The sequence below is a fragment of the Pseudoliparis swirei genome, chromosome 12 (assembly GCF_029220125.1).
Source record: "Pseudoliparis swirei isolate HS2019 ecotype Mariana Trench chromosome 12, NWPU_hadal_v1, whole genome shotgun sequence".
Lineage (NCBI taxonomy): Eukaryota > Metazoa > Chordata > Actinopteri > Perciformes > Liparidae > Pseudoliparis > Pseudoliparis swirei.
This window is the reverse complement of record NC_079399.1, coordinates 11,770,542-11,790,989: the sequence shown is the minus strand read 5'-3', so window position 1 is coordinate 11,790,989 and position 20,448 is coordinate 11,770,542. Positions and strand designations below refer to the sequence as shown.

Here is a 20,448-nt window from a genome sequence, read left to right as displayed (position 1 = left end):
ACCCAACTGACGCTCTAACATACCATCTCAACACCACAATTTTCCATCCACAACAGTAAAACAATACCGGGTGTCCTTGGTGTATGGCCCCTGAGGACCAGGGTTGTTGTCGTTTTGTTTTTTTCAAAGTGAAGGATACCGCGGCTCGATCCAAGAAGCAGGTTTACAGATTAATCTGGGAATCTTTGTTAATTTAACCCCAGAAGTTTCTGAAATCTGGAACATGTGAATGTAAAAATGCTTTGGTTTTTTGGTTGCAGGCAGATAACTCAGTAAAGCTTCTTTTTACAATCAGGCAGCTCATTATTTAACTGACATAATACACGTTGTGTTTATACAGCATGGCAGCGGTTCCCACAGAGCCTGCACAACACAACAAAGGCTTGGTTATGCAACTCCTGATGAAAACAACATTCAGAGTGATAGCGCCACCTGGTGGCAATACTCCATAGCAGGTAGACAGCAAACGCATAACAGACACTATCTACTAGGATTCTTCGAAAAAACTGTCATTCAAAAGCTTGGAGGGTTTATTGGTTTTATTTTAGAAACCACTTGATGGATGCCACAAGACAATGACGTTGAAAAAGCATTTACTGCACAGCAGACTGATGCAACTAAAAGAAGAAGGCATGACCCCTCAGATCCCAACACCAGATTCCATACGGGCTCCTCCGCATACACACTGGTGTGGCTGTCGTAATCCATCGGGTTTAACTTAATCCAGCAGAGTGTTCCACATCCATGCAAACTTCACGTTCCTGTCCTTTCCCCCCACTCCTGACAAAGTCTGTTGATGGTACGTTGAGCCACCCGAAGAGGATCGCTCTCACTTGCTCATCTCCCGCTGGACCTCGGTGAGGATCTGCTCCTCCAGTGTGGACGTGTCGTACTCCTTCAGCATGTCGTACTCCAGCCACGGCTGTGCCCACTTCTGGGCGTGCTCCATCTTCTCTGGGGTCAGAGACAGGTCGAAGCGAATGCCCTGGACGTTGTACTTGGGTCGTTCCCAGCGTTTGGACCACGGCTTTGGACGCATCCTGACCTTCATCTGGTGAATAGACAGACAAGACATGCTAAAGTGCTGCAGTTCTTTTCGGGCAAAACCACCCACGGAAGGCACATCTAAATTAAATTACTAAAAACCAGACCTGCATTAATAAGAATACTGATACATGCAGCTGTATGAAGACTTTTAATGCAGCCATTTGTTGTAAATTAGCATTTATCTTGAAGCTCTCTCACCTTGTTGAAGGGCACCTCATCAGTCAGGGAAAAGGGCACAGGGGTCATGTCCGGGTCCACAGTGCTGTACTGGTTCAGAGCATCCCTCAGATACATGAGGTTGTCATCCAGCCTCCTCTCAAGCTTCAGCACGTCAATCTTCTGGATACGGGGGCTGTACATCTCGTAGCATATTTCGACTCCTGAGACACACACGTGAAGGAACAGGTGTTTTAGCTGACGGACACCTGGTTCACTTCTTGTAAATGTTAAGTAACTATCGGTCTAAAAAGTTAATAAGCAAGCCTATCTTCTTCCTCAACCAAGTTATAAATGGCCAACATTAAATGTCCCTCTTCCTATAGAGGGAGAGGGACAGGCAGTCATTCACAATACCATCAAACTACATTTTGGTTCCCTTAAAACAAGACATTCCTTCATGTCACGAGACAGCGATGCCACAGCCTGTGTGAGTAAACAAAGCTTTACTGAAATGCTTCGACAGAAAATAAATAAACCTCACCTTGATTATCAATGATGTTCCTCAGGACAAATGTGGCTCCCAGCCCCTTCCCACTCCTCTGGGTACAGATGCCAACAAAGCGGTTAATTTTCCCACTGGCATTAGGGTCGGCCATGGTCACTGCAAGGATGCTCCCTGAAAACAATAACAAATAATGTACGCAATTTAAAATGATGCAACGAACACACCGTGTGCATAATTACAAACACAATTTATATTTACACGATATGGAATTCAAACCAATTGGTAAAAAAAGGTCAGAAAATGGCCTTAAGATAAAAATGGGAACTAAGGAGGCCCAACATGTCTTGGATCTTGAATCTTACACCTGTCCCCTCACAGTGACCGTGTGTCTGTTGAGTTCTTACCTGCATAGAATTCAGGGATGTTGAGGACTTTTCTCCTGCGAATCATATCTTTCCTCTCAATGGTGAATTTAAAAGGATCTGTCCTCTGTCTGGGAGGGATGAACTCCGGGCTCAGAAACCTGAGGGGGAAACAACTCTTTAACGCGCATGCGTGACACAGGATGGAGCGGCCCTGTGTGCGTCGGAGAAAGAGGTTTAAGAGAGAGCCTGAGGCAGTGTCCTACTTTCTCAGAGCTGCCACAGACTGTGTTTTATCTATGACGACAGGTTTAGGTGGAGGGGTGAACTTCGACGGCTCCTTCGGAGCAAGACGACCCAGTGACGTCGATAGAAACCCTGCAAATAACAAGAAAATACGACACAAATGGAGTATGTCAGTTAAAGCTCTCGCTAGCTAGCAGTCTGTTAGCTCACAGCTCGTGGACGTACAAGAGCAAATGTTCAAAGCCTGACAGGAAATCATGAAGTGTGCTGGAGAAAAGAGTGCTTCTTCAGTTTGCTTACGTTCATTTTGGAGCCGCAGGTTTCGTAATAACCTCAGTGAAAACATACATTTGTCGAGCCCCTTCGCACAGGCTGCCATGTCTGACCTTCTGTTGTCGCATGGGAACATGTACGGAGGCCGTGGAGGGAAATGTCAATGAAACGCGATTTGTTTTAATCTGCAGGAACGTCTATTGTCCACAAGATGGCGCCACCGCTTCATCGGTTACACATCAGCTCACCGGGTCATATTTCAAATTCGTTACACATATAGGAAGTAGCACCGAATACTATAGATATCATAATACTTATATACATAACATATGGAAAAGTCTTGCATCCACAATTTTTCTCAAAAGCTCAAAAGTATGAACAATAACGTCTCAGCATTATTATAAGTACAAATAGGATAGCCATTGGGGCCAAAATGGCCCCTTTCAGAGTGTTATATTATTGGATGGTGGCGTGTGTCTGGTAGAGAACTCTGGGTCTTTGAGACCATGCAGGGGAGCGGCGGTCCTCCAGGTGGGCTTCCTCCACAACACGCAGTTAGAAATGCACCCAGAGGGCAGTGCACTGCTCGACCCACTCAGTCTCACAGCGGTGTGGTGGGAGGATGAGGGACGACTAGAGACATGGGACCGCACATCTCCCGCACGCGACGCAGAACCTGAAACCCAATGCGGCTGCTGGACTTTCTGGTGCTACGGAGAAACTCACACACTTTGAGGCTTCAAGGATGTTCCTCTCAGATGGGACTCTCTCAGCCGTCAGTTCTGCGCTCCTGTTGGGAATATCGTGTCTGAGCGTCCTGGGCGATCTCACCAAGGACTCTTCAGACTTTTCAGGTTGGGAAAGATGTTGTTGTGTTCATGTTCTAGAGACAAAAGTGGTCCATCACTTGTTTTTCCACACTGTAAGAAGCAACGCTCGTGCCGTTTGTTCAGGTGCCCAGGTGGTGTTACGCTGCCTGTGTTGTCTGCGCTCAAGCCGCATCCTTTTTTTTGCGCGAGAGAAGTAATTAGCACTCTAGGAGATGAAATATAACTGTGATAAGTTATTACGCATGCGTTAAACAACCATGAGCCGGGCTTTCAGTGTGTCGCGTGAACTTCTGCTCCCGGGACGACCCGTGCCGGCGGCGTGCTGCAGCATGCTGACGCGAAGGCTGGTTTCTCAAACGGAGTGGGACACAACTTGGACGTCTTGTGCTTATCTTATTGCCAATTCTTACCCACACAAGGCCCTTCAAACAACAGGGTCTCCTTTACTGAAGCCACCTGGCTGGCGGGCTGGTTTATCAGCACGGCGTATATCTGCCACATATCCCATTGATGCAATGGAGATAAACGGGTTAATGTGTTACTAGATGGGAACTATTGTCTAGACCAAGTGCTGTGGATTTACAGCTCAGAGAAGAAAGCAAACGTCAGAGCAGTTTAGTTATGCCTTGTATACAATCCGTTTGAAAGTTAAAGGCAATGCTATCATATCAGAGCTGGGACCTGCCAATAACCTCAGGTTTATGTGCAAGTCGGTGTGACGGAATCTGAAGGCTCTCGTGTCCACGAAGAAAAGGCAGCATATTGCTAAACTAATGAGTTATTTTCGGTGTTGCATTAAAGGCCATTGAGCTCTGCTCAGCCCAAGGCATGCCTGCAGGTTTTGTTTACTGTGCCATAAAACGGAAAGGCAGCTTTGTGTCGGTGTTAATTGACCTCTAATGGGTCTAATGGTTGGGAACGAGCAGACTAACACTGTGGGGAGAAGGTGCTAAAGAGCAGATGTATGTAACATGCCCTCTGTTTGTGTGTACGTGTGCGTGTGTGTGTGTGTGTCTCTGTGTGTGTGTCCAATGTTGCGGCCTAATGAGCTGCTAAAGATCATGGGGAAGTGAAGGCTGTTAACAAGGTCACATTTCTGTAATTGCTATGCATGTCAGTGGCTGTTGGTTTGGTCATGAATATCACAATCGAGTAGATTACATGATGGTTAATTAAGTAAGAAGGGAAAACTATTAGTGCGTCTGAAACCAAATTTCCGCTGGTTGGAGCAGGTTTACCAATAACCCGGCTTAGGCACGATTGTATACGTACTATATCATAGGCAGGAGTTAATTCGTTGAAATCATAGCTTTGGAGTGATATTTCTTTTTGTGATGGAATTGGCTCATTGATAACTTGGCTCCATAGGGGGATGGGGAGGAGACACCAGTGTCATTTTGGGATCTTCCTTTGCTTTGCGTGGACCTAAGATGGGTTTTGGTTTGCTCATCAGGAACTGGGAGCAACGTGCTTGTAGAGAAATGCTGACCGAGCACGTTCAGAGAACGAAATGAGAACGAGGAGTAAAAATACCTCAGGGACAAAGAAATCCTTTAGTCCTCACATTCTTGACCAGCGCAGTCTCCCTGGAGACCGAGAGGGCTGTTGTGATTGACAGGTGCTGCCCGGCTGACAGAAGTGGGAGATCTAACCTCTGTCTCTCAGACGTCCTCTCGGTCATGTGGTCGGAGAGGTGATGGGGGACAATCGGGTCACGTCGGTGAACTGCAGGGGAAGTCCCCCGGCGGAGCCAACTGTTGATTTCCAAAGGAATGCACCTCGTATGTGTAGCTCCTGCCTCTCTGTGTCTTGTGTTTGCATCGCTTGTTGACAACTGGAGTAATAGCGGTTTCATATTTCATCATGGAAACAAACCACTGTACGTTGGTGGGTGTTTTTATTCTGTCTCTGCCCCCTGTTATCATTTTCTATTATACAGCTGGCTGAACGGGTAATTGCAGGTGTGGAGTGAGCCGAGCAACACTTACGCGCCCCTGGGCTAACTCAGCAAGCACGCTAATTATGCCCAACGTTTAACAAGTCATCGATTCTTCGCTGTTGATGTTTTTTGTTGATTTTGTTTTTTTGAACCAAGCAATCATATAATCTACAGTATACACAGCGTCATCGTCTCCTCCTCTACACGTGTATCCACTCTCTCAGGTTTAGTCATGTGACAAGTTTGTTACGTATCTGTTGTTTACTGCAGCAAAGCATCCATCACCAGAAATTACCTCCGTAGAGTTATAGACTGTCTATGTAACGATACGGACCACACTGCACCACAGGCACTGGATGGTGTCTTACATGTTGTGACACTAGAACAGAGCTAAAAGGAAGAGTTGATTACTTTAGAGGCAGAAAGAGAACCTGCTAATATTTTGATGATCTATAAATCGTGAACATAGTTATATGAGTAAAAGTGTCAGCATCTCAGTTGTGAGTATCTGTTTCTTTTCTTCGTGTTAAGTGATAAATAGAAAGGGTCTGTTGTGTTGGTTGGATAATGAAAGTAATTTGAAGACTTCACATTGGTCTTCAGTGATGTTTATTTTTTATTTTTTTACTTTATAATCTGCAGATTAATAATGAATCGATAATGAAAATAATCGGCAGTTGCAGCCCTACGGTCAATGTGTTACTGTTTGTAACTGTAGATTAAATTTGATCTCAACATCTGAGTGAGGCCTATAGTACTGGCCCTTATTTCTGCTTTTCTGTCTCCTACTGGCAGAAAACAGATTATCATCTTTGTCAACACATCGCTGTGAAGCGATGACTGCTCGACGGTTTTGCAAAAAATGGCAAAACAATAACATGAATCTAGCATTTGCCACAACTGGGCCTTTCGTTAGATAGAAAACAAAGATGTATTGTCTGTCTCTATTAACCCAAGAGCGTTTTAGGCCCAGTCGTTTGTTACCAGACAAAATATATGACGCTGCCAAAGGGTTACAGTGCAGCAACTTTTCTTCTCTTTCATTAAACCCTCGAGGCCAATCCCTATTTAAACCCTGTCAATGGGATGTGAGGCTGTTGAGGGGCCAAGGGGTCAACTGAGGTCAACCCATAGTAACTGTGAGTGTGTGGTTAGGGGGAGTCATCATCCATCTTGCTCTTTGTTCCCTCTTGTCGAACCTCATCACGCATGTTGACCACTGTCGGGAAAGCTGGAAAGAACACCTTTTTTTAGGTCTTGAATTTAAATTCAGATGTTGAGATAACTTCAAGTGGGGCTGGACAGTTTTTTGGGATCAATTACTTTTTTTATCACATTGATATTTTTTTCCATTTTAATTTATTTCTTAACTTTCTTCAACACTATTTCTATTTTCTCATAGAGGGCAGTTCAACAGCTTCTGAAACAGCATCATTGGATTTTTTGAATGCACATAATTAGTCTTCGGTCCGAGTCTCTCCAGCCATGTCTGCTCTGCCATGTTTACTGAGATATAGAATGTTTTTATTATTATTAAAACAAAAAAAAAAAAAAATCATGCATTCTGGATTCATTACAAATGAACTGAAATATTACAAGCCTTTTTCTTTTATAATATGCTGATTATGGCTTACAGCTTAAGAAACTCTAAAATCCTATCTCATAAAATTTTAATATTTCCTCAGACCAAGTAAAAAAAAAGATTTATAACAGCTGAGTGTTTGTCAAGGCTCAGGAAACCCTTGCAGGTGTTTATTAGAGTTAATTAGACAATTCAAAGTGATTTTTTTAATATATACTAGTATTTTTTTTTTTATTCTATTAGATAGAGATAGGATATTTGAGTTTTAAGCTTTAAATTATAATCATCAAAAAAAAAAAATAAAAAGGCTTGCAATATTTTCAGTTGTTTGAATGAAAGAATGCATGACATTTTTTTTTTTTTTAATTTACAGAAAATAAAGAACTTCATCACAATATTCTAATTTTCTGAGACAGTCCTGTAGATGCTGTGCAGAAAGCTTGATGGGGGAAAAGTATCTATCACAAAATTACAGCTAAAGTAATCAATCGCTTGGTCTTCAACATACAATTAATTACTCTTTGAAGTCATTTATTAAGCAGAAATTAAAAACATTTCAGAGCTTTTTGGTTTTCCAATGTGAGGATTTGCTATACCTTTCCTTGAAAGTATGAAATTATATCCAACTGAGTATTTTAGTTTTTTGGATTGTTCGTTGTGAAAAAACAAGAAATAGGAACGGGACACTTTTGGTGCTTGGAAATTGTGATGGATATGTTTTCACAAATTCTCAAGCTTTTATAGACCAAATGATTAATTAACCATTACAACCTTTTTTATTATTATAAATCATTGGTTCCAGACCTAAAAACCAAAACTTGATCTTGTGATATAAAGAGCAGGGTCGACCGTTTTTTAAAGGCAGATGTAATAAAAACATTTTGGAGCAAGAATAAACTGATAGTAAAATAATCCTCCTATACTGATCAAGAGCTGGTGCACACTGATACTTAAGAAAAAGTGTCCCTCATTCTGTTAATGGAGCTGCTATGTGAAGCGGTAATGCGCTGACTATTGTCGCTCAGTTCAGTCGATAGTAATAGTTTGTATAACATCCCATCGGTGAATATTAATCGGCCAAACCAATAATCAGCTGACCTCCAGTCGAGAGACTGGGGAGTCGGTACCTCCATCTTTCATCGGAGACGGATCAGCTGATTACTATGAGCGCTCTAAGCTGCCTGACACTGCAGCCGACCGACACACAAATCCACCTATGCTTGTACCCTATGTCCTAGTCCATATCACTGAGCACTACCAGAGGCCCCTCACATCTTAATCCGCTCTGACTTTTGAGTGGTCTTGAATAAAGGGTAGCACACTGGACCCCATGCTCTCCCCTCCCAGACCCTTCCCTTCCCCCCACTCACGCTCTCAGCAGCTCCCTTGCCTCCTCTCCCCACCACCTCCACCTCGCTGCCTCGACTCCTCCCTAGGGCTTGCCTGATCACTGTTTCTGTGTCTGTGTGCGCCAGGTGAGCTCTGTCCAAACAAATCCTGCCTCCCACTTGTTTTGTCTACTGTGGTGGAGGCAGGCGGCGAGGCGGACAGCGAGGGCCTTGCATAAGGCTGCTTTTCTCTCCGGCTGAATAGAGAGGGGGAGCTGCTGCTATTCAAAGAGTAGACTGTGAGCGACTTCCCCAAGGAGGGAAGTGTCAAGATATTTTGATTCATTGCATGACGGTATCACAACAGAGGGTTGTTGGGCGTCAATGAGGGAGGGAATTATTTAATAGCGTGTCTTGTTTTGATGCACACTGAATCTATAAACCACGTGTGTGGTGCTTCCGAGTTTTTGTTGCGATTGGAACAGGTTTGAACTATAAACCTTTTGATTTGTTAAATCCACCAATTTGTTTCATAGACAGGAGAAACGTCGCCGAGGAATTCTGTCTGGGTTTCAAAACGTGTGTGTTTACATCTGAATGGGAGTTTTGAATCCGCTTATCAAATCTAAATTCTTTCAAATCCCTTTCAAATCCATTTAAGGTCTTTCTTTTTATAGTATTTAAGTGACACTAGTTCTAGATAACAGATTAGGCCTACAATTTATCAGAGATTGACATTAAAGTAGCTCTTTATCAACAAATAAACAGAAAGGACATACAATACACGATTCAACAGGATCTGTGTTAGTGTGAGATGAGTTCAAAAAGAGACCCAGCTTTCATTTATTTAAACTGAGACATATTTGAGACAGAAGTTTGTCCAGCTTGACATTAGAGAAAAGTTTACATCCAGAATGCTGAGAGATTATTGCTGACCTTTCAAACATCATATCCAGCCGTTTGGTTCAAACGAGATGTCTCTTGCATCCTCCGTCTCATGAGTAAAGGGAAATGTGACGCCAAGGAGCTTTTGGGTGCCTGTGATGTCGATAACTTCTGGACGTTGAATGCATTTATGGCACAGTGGTTGCCGCATTGTGGGCGCGTGCTGTTGTGTAATTTAAAGCGGAAGTCTGGCACAGCATGATAGTGATGAAAGACTGTGTTAGTTCCTCCCCCTGGATACAATAAGTACATAAACAAACACACACATCAAGCAACAATGTGGTGTTGCTGATGAGAGATGGGTGTTTACAACAGGAAACAACTCTTCCCCCCTGTGAGGAAATTACATTACCCACCTCACACCGTAATAGACGGACATGTTAATGACGGAGCACTGGTTAAAATGTGAGTTAGTGAACTTTTTCCAAATTAATTTTTTCATTTTATTTTTGACACCACCAACAATTGGATGAAGATAATTCAGGACGAAGCTTTGAATACCAAAGTGTTGACAAGATTAATGTGAAAATGTGTTGACGCTTAGACGTCGCCTTAAAAGCGAGCTTTGTGTCAACTGAGTCAAGTCTCGGCACATGAGCCGTATTAACGTGCAGCACTCAAAACACGCGTCTGGTCTCATTGCCAAGATGCGTGTGGGGAGACAGCCCATCCGGACTAAGGCAATGTGTATTTAATGGCGTTGCTGCTGTTGTGCTAATGTTGCACGAAATTAAGTCACGGTATGTCAATTCTGCCCGGTGACCACAAAAACAACATAACACATTTGTCAGGCTAACTGTTTCCAATTAGTCAAAGTCTTTGAGCATTTCCAGTGTGTTTTATGTCAATAACAAGTTATTCTGTTGCACAGAGCTTCCATTGAGATGATGTCCTGTTGTTTCTGCTACTTTTAATGTGTGTTACTTCTCAATATAAAACAGATAATATGCTAGAAAGTGTATGGCACAATTATATGTTGTCTGTGTACATTTATTGGCGTAACTACCTGTTTAGTTAGACTCGTTTGGGCCGCTGTGAAAGTGATTAAGGACCAAACAAGTGCCTAAAAACATTGGTCTGAAAAGAAGTCAATACACAGGCGTGAAGCTGAGTTATGAGTGATTTCTGAGAATATGCAGCACATAGTTTAAACTCCAACAGCAGAAGCTTGTGCTACGCAGCAAAGCGCGAGTATAAACAAACCATCCCTGACTCTGATGAGTGATACTTAGTCAAGACGGTAACATGTGAAGGCCGGCTTGTGTTGTAAAGAGCTTCGAGTCGTCGCTAACACAAGAAAGAAGAAAATGGACTACATAGATGCAGTCATTTACAATTTAACATACAATAAGTTTATTTTTCATTCAGTTTCTATGTATATTTTGTGTGGCCGTGCAATACGTCTTGTAGTCAGTTATCTATAGACTCTTTGATGTGTGTTCATCGTGCTAATGCCAGTAACTGAATGTTCACAGCTCTCAGTTCAGTTGTAAAAAAGTAAAATAATGCTCAGGAAACAAAGAGTCAACAATTTATTGTTTATTTTTCTTCTCTAAATCAAATAAACCAAACAACATGTGTGAAGCATCCGTCGGGTCTCACCAGCAATATACTGTACCGTGATGCTGTGTTATCAGTGTGTTGGCTGAGGGTTTAGGCTGTGAAAAGTCCCTATAATCTGAGAGAGAGAGTAGGTGTCACCTTTTCAAACAGCGTCTGTCTCCAACCTGTTTCTTGGGGGGGAAACTCCCAAAATAAACTTAAAATGACCGACGTAGGCTCTGGATGGATTCTAACTACCAGCTGAACAAGGCTGTGCGTCTTATAATCAGCCCTTAATATGATAATCATTATTTAGAATAGATTTCTGTCAATCCCTCAAACCCCCCACACGTCTAGTAATCACTGTTATTGAGGAGAGAGGAGGGGTCTAATTCCTAAAGCACTTCACTGCAAAGATGAATATGTAGACATCGCAGGTGTGTGTTTGCACTTGCCCTCTCTTGCTTGGGGGGAGGTGTAAGAAGCCCCGAAGAAAACACCCTGAAACGTGAGGGAGATTCTTGAGTGACACTGCGGCGCTGTTGCATGCAGCTGCAGTTTAGCGAGCTGTCCTCACATCTCTGTTTTGGTTCATTAAGAATGCAGTCTCATTTGTCATACTTTGAGCACAGGCCTTATTTCACTGAGACGTTGTGTTCCCATTGGGCCTCATAGGCGGTGAAACCTGCTGCTGCAAACACACTGGGCTGCACCAACCATTTAAAGGATGAAACTGTTGAGAAAGAGACTGCTGGGTGTGCACATGTCCTCCCCACTTAGCCCCATGACACACACACACACACACACTCAAAACCAGCGCACACACCTTTTCTGCTCCTGCATCTCAGAGAATGTCAACCATGCTTTGATGCCCCTCCTCCTCCTCCCCTCTGTCTCCTTTTCTTTCTGTGTTTCTCTGTTTCCTGGGAGCTGATTTATGTTCGGTTTAGGAATCAACATGTCCGCCTTGATCTGCTTCCTTTTTATCCTTTTTTCCTCCGTCCCTCAATCCTCTTTTCCATCTTCACCTCATGCTTTGTTAGAAGGGGGAAAAGAACATTTTGAACACCATTAGTTTGTATGCTTTGATTAAACCCCTAGAGGCAAAGAGAGAGATGGAGTGAGCGACGGCAGGGAGAGATGGAGAGGTAGAGAGAGAGAAAGAGAGATAGAGGAAAGAGAGGTGGGCCATAGAAGGGCCAGTCTGAACAAGGAAGCATTGTGTAGCCCCCCAACTGTGTTGGACTGACAGTCTGCATTACAGCACGGGACAGCAGCCCGCTCACCAAGGCACTGCTAATCTGTTGCTCACTGGCCCCTCTGGCTAGCTCAGGTAAGGGTGGAGGCCCTGAAGAGAGATTTTCTCTAGTTTTGTACATGTTTAAGCCTAAAAGAATGTAGCCCGCATTTGTTCCATCAGCAGCATAACAAATGAATCTTCGCTAAATGTCAAAAATATGTATGAAAGAATATATTTTTCGATTTATCTTATTAAATCTAATAATGGCTCACTCCTGATATCTCCATCCTTTTTAATTACACTATCACTTTGTCATGGCCCTGGGCTGTTGGCTGATTGGTTGGGAGAACTTCTGGTGAACCTTTTGGTTTGTTGTAACTGTCGTTTGAATTGTGATACAAGTACATTCTGGTTGGTTAGAGATTCATCCTTCTTCACAGATGGCCTTTGAGCTAAATGATAACCTCACCATGCTAACATGGTCACCGTGACATTGACATGGAGGTACGTGGTTACACACTAAAAATTAGATGGCTCAACAGTCCGGATCGCCAAAGTTATCACAATTCATCCTCAGGGGAACATGAATATGTCGACCAAATTTAATGGCAATCCATTCAATAGTTCAATCACAGTCATTTAAACTTGAATAGGATGGTTGTAGTTTGTTGGTTGCCAGACGAGAGACGTAATGACATCACACACCAGGCTCTGTGAGGGCAATGAGCGTATAATTTAAAAACAAACAATGGAGAGATTTATCAAAATAAACGTTAATTATAGTGCGGCCGTAGCACAGCTCAAGGTTTATGCGTAGCAGCGGATGTTTTACAAACCGAGACTGGACATTCAACAGGCTAGAAGAGTTTGACCCGAGGAGGCCAGTTACTTGGTAGCTACACAAACAAACTGTGAAACTCAGAATGAATAGGGCGAGGTCAACTTTCACATCCAGTCCGGCAATTCCTGCAGATATGTCTTGGGTTTGTCGTCGATGGAAGGAGATTTCTCCATGCTATGTCCCGTAGGACATGCTGCAGACGACCTCACCCTCCCTCAGCTCCTGAGGAGTTGTTCTCTTGCTTGTTTTCACAGAACAGCCCCCGATAAGCTTGTTAATTCCCCCAAAAAGCTCAGCCTCTCAGTGCCCACCCACTTCTACCTTATTTTTCTCCTCAAAGGATAGATATATTCTGCCTACTGTTATTGCATTAAATGTATTACACTAAGTGATGGAGGAGGAAGGCTACTGGCAGCCACGGTGTAATGAAAGAATGGAGTCTGGGGTTGTGGAGGTAAAAGTCACAATCATTTTGTCAATCTTAATTCATAATTACTTTATATAAAAAATATGTAACTTTAATTAATAACTCAATTATGAATCATAGGGTGACATATTCTAAATCATCATAACTATCACATTTTAGCATTCCTCATCTTTCTGTCATGTTTTTCTGAAACATTGCTCACAGAATGTAAGACCTGTTCAAGAGTAGCTGTTACAGAAACCATCAGATAATTCTGCAATGATTATGAATTCACTTTCAGACTCTGGGTACATTTTGGATGAATTCTGCTGCTGATTGCACCGATAAAGCTTTCCAAATAATTTGCTCCTGTTTTAATGTGCGCTTCTCACACTGGCTTCTTCTTGGCGATGCAGCTGACGCTCACGGGTATCAACGTACCTATTGTTTTGCTATTAATCAAATAGATTAGTTTTCCAGCAGAATCAGGTTTTTTGAGAGCTCCAAATCTATAATTTACTCTAAATGGTTGATTCCTTCACGTATGTATGTCTGACTAACCTGCACAACAGCAGAGAAAACAAGTGAAAGGAAACCATTCCTCTGCGACCTTCCGGGCACAAGCTGTCTTCTCCAAGCCTGAGGCGACCACTGCCCCACCCAACGATCACTTAAATCCAATCCGCTGGGGTGAGGACGACTGATGAAAGATACATCTGTCGTTCACTTAGTGACAATAAAGCTCACACACTCATGCATCTGTCTGGTGTCTGCCAGATTGAGGTCAGTGATGAGGCCGTCTGGATGCCACCCATCTCTCCCAAGCCATAAAAGTGACAATTAAAATGACAGATCACTCTTCCTCTGGCTCCCTCTGTCCAACTCCCTGTGTCTTTCTTTCGATCACACACTTTTTCTGTTTGTCTCTGTGGGCGTCCGGACATGCATCGAAACATCAGGGAGGCTGTTCTCGAAACCTCTGTGCCCATCACTCTTTCACCCCTCACCCCCCACAGCCCATGAGAGCAACGATAAGAAACACACAGGTTCAGAGACTCAGAGTAAAAGCGTCCTCCCGCCTTGTGCCCTTTGACCCCCAGGGGTCATAAGGAGAGGCACGTGCTAACAGAGGTCGTGAGAGGGTTTGGGTGGGACCAGTTTCTGGGGGCTCCCTAGGGTAGACTTAGCGGCCACTTTCCAACATCTCTGAGCCCGGCAGATGTTTAGTACTCAGTCACCCCCTCAGGAGGAGCTTAGACAACAGACCCACAGGGGGACGTCCTCCCATTGTCTGGAGAAGTAAGCTGACGCCGAGATCCTGAAATATCAAGTGCAGCCTTTTTGCTTACATGACTTAGTTATTAGCTGAAGCTTCTCTTTGGATTTAAAGCCCACATGTTCTGTGTGGATTTGTTTCTTTGCTGCACAAGCAAGGAGGAGCAAGAGGAGCATGTTGTGTCCATGTGCTCCTCAAGAACACACGGTCCTCATCACGCCTGATACATGTTTGACTTAGTTGGTGAAATCCCTTCAGTTCTCTCCATTCAATCAGTATTCGAGTTATGTCCATATTGATTATTTAAGTCCAATTCTGTGTGTAACAAAGTAATGGCGTTGAAGTCTGGATCTAATGTAGGGTTGCACCACTGCCAACCTTTATGCAATAGATCCACGCCTTCCGTCCCATAAACCGTAAACCATCCCATAGTTTCCATTATAGATACTGCAAAAAAATCAAGAATATAACAAAACATTTAATGTACTTCTATAAGGTCAGATAATGAACATTGTTGCATTGGAAATAATGTGGATTTATTCTGTGTCTCTGCATCAGTCTCATAGGCAGTGTCCTTTGTTTTAACCTCGATATAATTGTGGTGCTGCTAACTGTAAAAACAACAGCTGAACAAGGAATGAGGATTCACCAAATGGTTTGGTGAGAACTATGTTAATTATATGCAATGACCAATTCATCAAGATAACAAATGGTTTTGTCTAGTTTGGGGTTCATGGTGGCCCAACACTTCCAGGCTGAAGACCTTGTTGCCTCCTCTGTTTGGGGTTTATTCATTGATAGTCTTTATAGTCGTTTTTTAAATAGTTTCACCTTTTTAAGACCCATTGGCTATATTACACACACAGCCCAAAATACGTCTGGGAGACGGCTGCTGTTGGACTCGTACGTCAAAGTGTGAGCAAATAAATCGTCTGTGTTCAGGAAGGCCGGGGGCTGCTGGGTGTGAACGTTTATTGATCATGTCCAGCAGATTGAAGTCTGTGGACCTCTGTGGGTGAATGTGTTTTTTATATTGTGTTTGTGTCTCCGGTTTAATGACTTCAGCTGCTCGGGCTCCGATCCCTGTCTTCTGGGAGAGGAAGGGGGATATGTTCGGCCATTCAAATTAAGGAGACTGTCGCCTCAGGATATTGATACACATCATACAGCAACCCCATGTGGTGATTTAAAAAAGATATAAACTTGTTAGCATGCACTCATCTTCTGCCTCCAGATTCCACACACATTAGGTGTGTTTGTCTCAGCTGTCCCTGCTGATGGACTGAAAAGGGGGAGAGTGAATGCAGAACCTTGATGTGGAGCGCACCAAGATGGTGTTAATGCTGTAACCACTGTGGATCTCCACAACTTGCTGTGAAGTTTCACCCCATTGGCTCAAAGAAACACCGTCACTATCGCTTTAAGGATAAGCGTGACCTCATATTTTCCCCAATTGTCAGTTTACTCTTCCTCTTTCATGCTGTTTTTTCTCTATTAGGTTCTTCTTGTTTTCCACCACACTCTTCCCAATTTCATTAGCTGTTGTTTGATCAGTCTGATGTGACGTTTGAAAACAACGTGTGAAACACATGCTGGGTAAATATCCTGGGGAGGCGGGGAGGATACTCTTTAGTGTGAAGTCAAAGAGCAAAACCAATGCTGGGATTAAACCCCCTCAGTTGACACCCCCCTCTGAAACAGTTTGTGTGTGCGTGTGTGTGTGTGTGTGTGTGTGTGTATGTGTGTGTGTGTGTGTGCTAACATGAGTGAGTACTCTAGGAATTCTGCCACCTTACTCACTTCAACAGCCGTCACGTGCCATCCATTATTGCTGTCAATACAATACAGACCCCACTTGTCACACACACTTTTCCACTTCCCCCTGCAACAGATAACTAAAAACACACAAAATAAGCAGTGCAATTAAAACTAAAATGTATTTGTTCCTCAAACAATGTATTCACTTTATTCAAAGGTGAAGGTTATCAAAATGTGTTGGGGAAGGATTGTATGTAGCCTCTGACTTGGTTTCAAAACTTAAAGTGGCTACAATCAAAGTTTATATTCACTGTGGATTAAATGACTATCTTTTATGTGGCAGGAGTCACTCATGTCAAACCTGCAAAGAGTTATCACCCCACTGTGCTCTACAAACCCTGATTCCATCTTGTATCTCCCAAAATGTAATTGGGTTGGTTCCCTCCCACCGTTCTCATCCAACTCGTAATTTTGATTCAAATGTTGCTCAAAATCACCTTTTTTTCATCTCAGTCCTGGCCTGTGAGAAAAAGCCAAAAACAAAAATAGAGAAAATATTAAAAAGAGAATAACAATGATTCCAACGGGAAGTCTGTGTTCATGTGGGATCCTAATCTTGCTCAATAAGAATCTGTGATAGTTCATCAAATCTCCAGTTCACAAGAATGCACACATTCTGAGATGGTTTCACTCGGCTCCCCTCAAAGGAAGGTTGAATGTGCAATACTTGAGTAGTTTAAAAGGCAAGCTTGGTTTGAGCTAAATATCTCGGTGCTCTTTTTCTGCCCTATTGCTAATGCAAGAAAGTAGGCTTATCCAAAACATGACTACAGCAGCACGACTAATGTATTGTAAGCAGAGGAATGCAGTGCATTTTAGGAATGCATTTTTTTCCCCACCCAAATCTGATTGGCTTAGCAGTTAGCACTGGCGTCTTTACAGCAGCCGTCGATTGTAGCTTTCTTTTGACACCATGTCCATTGTGTGGCGGCGCGTCCTTTGTGGCGTCCATGTGAACGTTTGCTCCACTTTCTTTTCATGTTTTGACGTCTCATTCCATGTCGACCTCATCAAGCTGTCTCATTCGGCTATCGTATATATTGAGCTCAAGTTCAGGTCTGAAGAGGTGCAGAGTTTTGACGACATATGATTTAGAACCAGTGGTTGTTTTATCTGAACGCCGTGCCGAGCTCCGGGCCCTTGTGGTCTGAGGAGAAAAGTAATTACTACAAGGCCCAAAGTCTCCAGCTCTAGCCTTTGGACCTCTGCTGCCACATCCTGTAAGCAGTGGCTTCACTTTAAAAGAATCCTTCAGCTCTTTTTTTTCTCACGACCAATTCAAACCACTGCCCTCTCGACATCTTTTCAGATTTTTAATGAACACTTGATAATGCAGCAGGTGTCTTTTTGGGTTCGGGTGTGTCTTTATCTCGCACTTTCCTTCTCTGTCACTCATCTTCTTCTCTTCTTTTCATCGTCCTCTTCATCTCCACCCGCCTCCTCTAGAGTGTTGCCAGAGTGTCTTTGAGGGAAACCTCCTCTCTTCCCAGTAATCACCACTTAAAGGGAATTCCTCTTCCAGCAGCAGGCCTGCAGTCCTGCATCTTTGAACATTTGATGGTTTGATGGCTATAATTTGCCTAAAATAACACCAATAAAATCATGAAGCTGTAAATGCTTATATAGCTAATGTACCAAGATGAAAAACGATACAGCCCTTGATTCTGTAGCTTTCAAGAACGTCTCGGTTCCTCAGTTTCTGTGGAATGTGTTTTGAGCAGTGTTTCAGATATATTGTAATTTTTTCTACATTGATAATCAATTTAATGTGGTTGAAACTTTTGTTTATTCCTGCTGATAATCTCTAAATTACAATGTAAACTGGAACCTTTGAGCCACTAAACTAAGATGTAATATCTACTATTCTGCAATATTAATCATTCTTTCCGACTGCAAAAGGCTATGGAAACATTAACTCACAAGCAACATGAAAGCCAGTTAAATGGTTAAGCAGTTAAATAATAAGCAACATTAAGCCTCTGCCATTAAAACGCCTCAGTAATAATGCTTGCTGTAGTGCATTGTTCATGCTCCAGCCAATAGGAGGATCTGGCATCTTTCAAAAGCTCAAAAGCAGGGGAAAGCCCTGAGCATGAGTCATGAAAACAGACTCATCTGAACTGTCTCTCGAGTCAAACCGTCTCCTTTCTCTTCCTCCCTCCTGCCCTCGGTTCATGTGAGAAATAGCTGCAGCTCTCATTCGCTACAGACACTGAACACCTCAGCTTAGTGGACCATGAAAAGCTAATAGGAGCTTCCTCCTAGTCTGACCTGAAAGGAGGGACATGTAAGATTGCAGTGGGAGCTCCGGCTGGGGAGAGAAACCCTCCTCCGAACACGCCTCTTTCTGTGTCATGTTGACACAACACAGTGGCCCGACACTAATCTCCATCATACCTGACCTCTCCACCGCTGGGTCAGACTTTAGGGTCATCACATGACCACAAATGAGGAGCTAACGATCACAAGGGCCTCCCCTTCTAGCTTTACAGTTGGCTGAAAGATTGCGGAGAACTCTTGACAGGTTAAGTCGCATCATATGACAAGTTCCCATCTGTGTTGTAGGATAGGTACAAAAAGCAGGTGCCATCGCCTGCGTCTATGTTTATAACAAATCCATATGCTGCTTGTGCAGAGATTAAAAGGACCACGCACGCCTTTCATTCCCGTTCACGACAAGCGCGACCTGTTTGCACAAGGAGAGCATCGCGACCGCAACCTCCTGTCTCTGAATGACGGAATCAACAAACCAGCAGACATAATAGTGCGGTGCTTTTGTCAAGGGAAAGGGCAGAGAGCTAGTTAAGGAAGGAGTCTGGCCCCACATGAAAAGGAACAGGGAGGAGGAGAGACGCCTGGGTGTTCCTCTTTTATTGTTCAGCCTTCTGCCTCTGAGGGACACCTGTCATTGGCTGGGCGGTTTACACAGGTGCCTCAACCCCGCCTGATTTGTTGGCCTTGAAAGGAGACTTCAGTCATCAGGTAGCGTGAAGGGAACAATAGTGATGATCCTGAAGAAGACGGAGAGCGAGAGAGTGGGAGGAGGGTGGGATGGCTGAAAAAGAGAAATGGATTCTTTTGAAAGCACCTGAGGGTTTGTGTGAGATAATCTGTTTGCTTTTACCCACAATCCCACTTTGTAGGGTGGAGGCAGGCGTATCTGTGTGTTTTTGGTGCTCAACGATCCCTCTCTCGAAGAAACTCCTCCTCTAAGTGGCCTGTGCAAATTCAATCATCCACCTTCATCCCTCTCCGTTCCACCCTCTTCACAACCTCGGCCATTTCCATGGTTACACCACTGTAGCCGTGGCTTAGTATAACTGCAGGGCTGCGCAAACTCTTGGTCTCTCAAGGCGTGGGCGCTTTGCCAAGAAGCAGCCTGAATGATGTGATACTGTTACCCTGGTGCACCAGTTGTGTTGATGTTTTCTATATGTGTGTGTGTGTGCGTGTGTGTCTGTGTGTGTGGTCTCACTGCCAGGGGGAATGCCAAGTTCCCTCTCACCCTGTGTGGAATGTGGCAGACCTGTGATTGAGCCGGAGATCACTGTCAGAGGGGGAGAAGCTAGTTAAGCCAGCGCGGCTGAAAGAAATAATACAAAATTAATTAAGTGCAATTTCTAAATTGGACAGCTCTTAACCTGCCTTTTTTTGTTTTTTTTGATTCAATTATAACCCTCCTGCTGTCCTTGGTCAATTGGTCCGATTTCATGTTTAAATGTGGTGTTCTTTTCGGGTCAACAAACAAACAAAAAGCAAAACACTTAAACTTGGAAAAAAATATTAATTAATATAAATTTTTTTGATTTTATTTTTTGGGGTCATATTATGACCTCCAAGGGTAAAAAATGTTAGTATATATAAAAAGGAGGAGGGTGGTGATGATTGAATCGGGTCAAATTGACCCGAAGGCAACACAAGGGTTAAAGCCATGTTAAATTTGGTCATTCACACATTAAGTCGTATTAAGATAAAATCATATCATATTTTAGGGATCCAATTTCTATGATTAGATTGATGAATCTGACAGAGTTTCGATCAAATACAGGCAATTTAAACAATTGAACTGTAATGTAAAACAGCAACTGTATCTCGTTCACATACTGATC

The 20,448-nt window shown here is 43.3% G+C and overlaps 2 protein-coding genes across 2 annotated transcripts in view; one reads left to right on the top strand and one right to left on the bottom strand.

Annotated features, from left to right (window-relative positions):
- Positions 1 to 521: 521 nt before the first annotated feature.
- On the bottom strand, positions 522 to 2,711 carry mrpl19 (mitochondrial ribosomal protein L19). Its single transcript, XM_056428504.1, has 6 exons — positions 2,620 to 2,711; positions 2,340 to 2,451; positions 2,116 to 2,234; positions 1,748 to 1,882; positions 1,246 to 1,427; positions 522 to 1,051 (listed from the first exon to the last, which is right to left on the bottom strand). The coding sequence occupies exons 1-6, from the start codon at positions 2,696 to 2,698 to the stop codon at positions 830 to 832; spliced, it is 849 nt and encodes a 282-aa protein (XP_056284479.1). The 5' UTR covers positions 2,699 to 2,711; the 3' UTR covers positions 522 to 829.
- Positions 2,712 to 3,337: 626 nt separating this feature from the next.
- LOC130202758 (protein eva-1 homolog C) overlaps positions 3,338 to 20,448 on the top strand; it is a 69,166-nt gene continuing 52,055 nt past the window's right edge. Inside the window, exon 1 of the mRNA XM_056428502.1 lies at positions 3,338 to 3,446. Within this exon, the coding sequence (XP_056284477.1) occupies positions 3,338 to 3,446 (109 nt within the window). The remainder of the gene's footprint in view (positions 3,447 to 20,448) is intronic.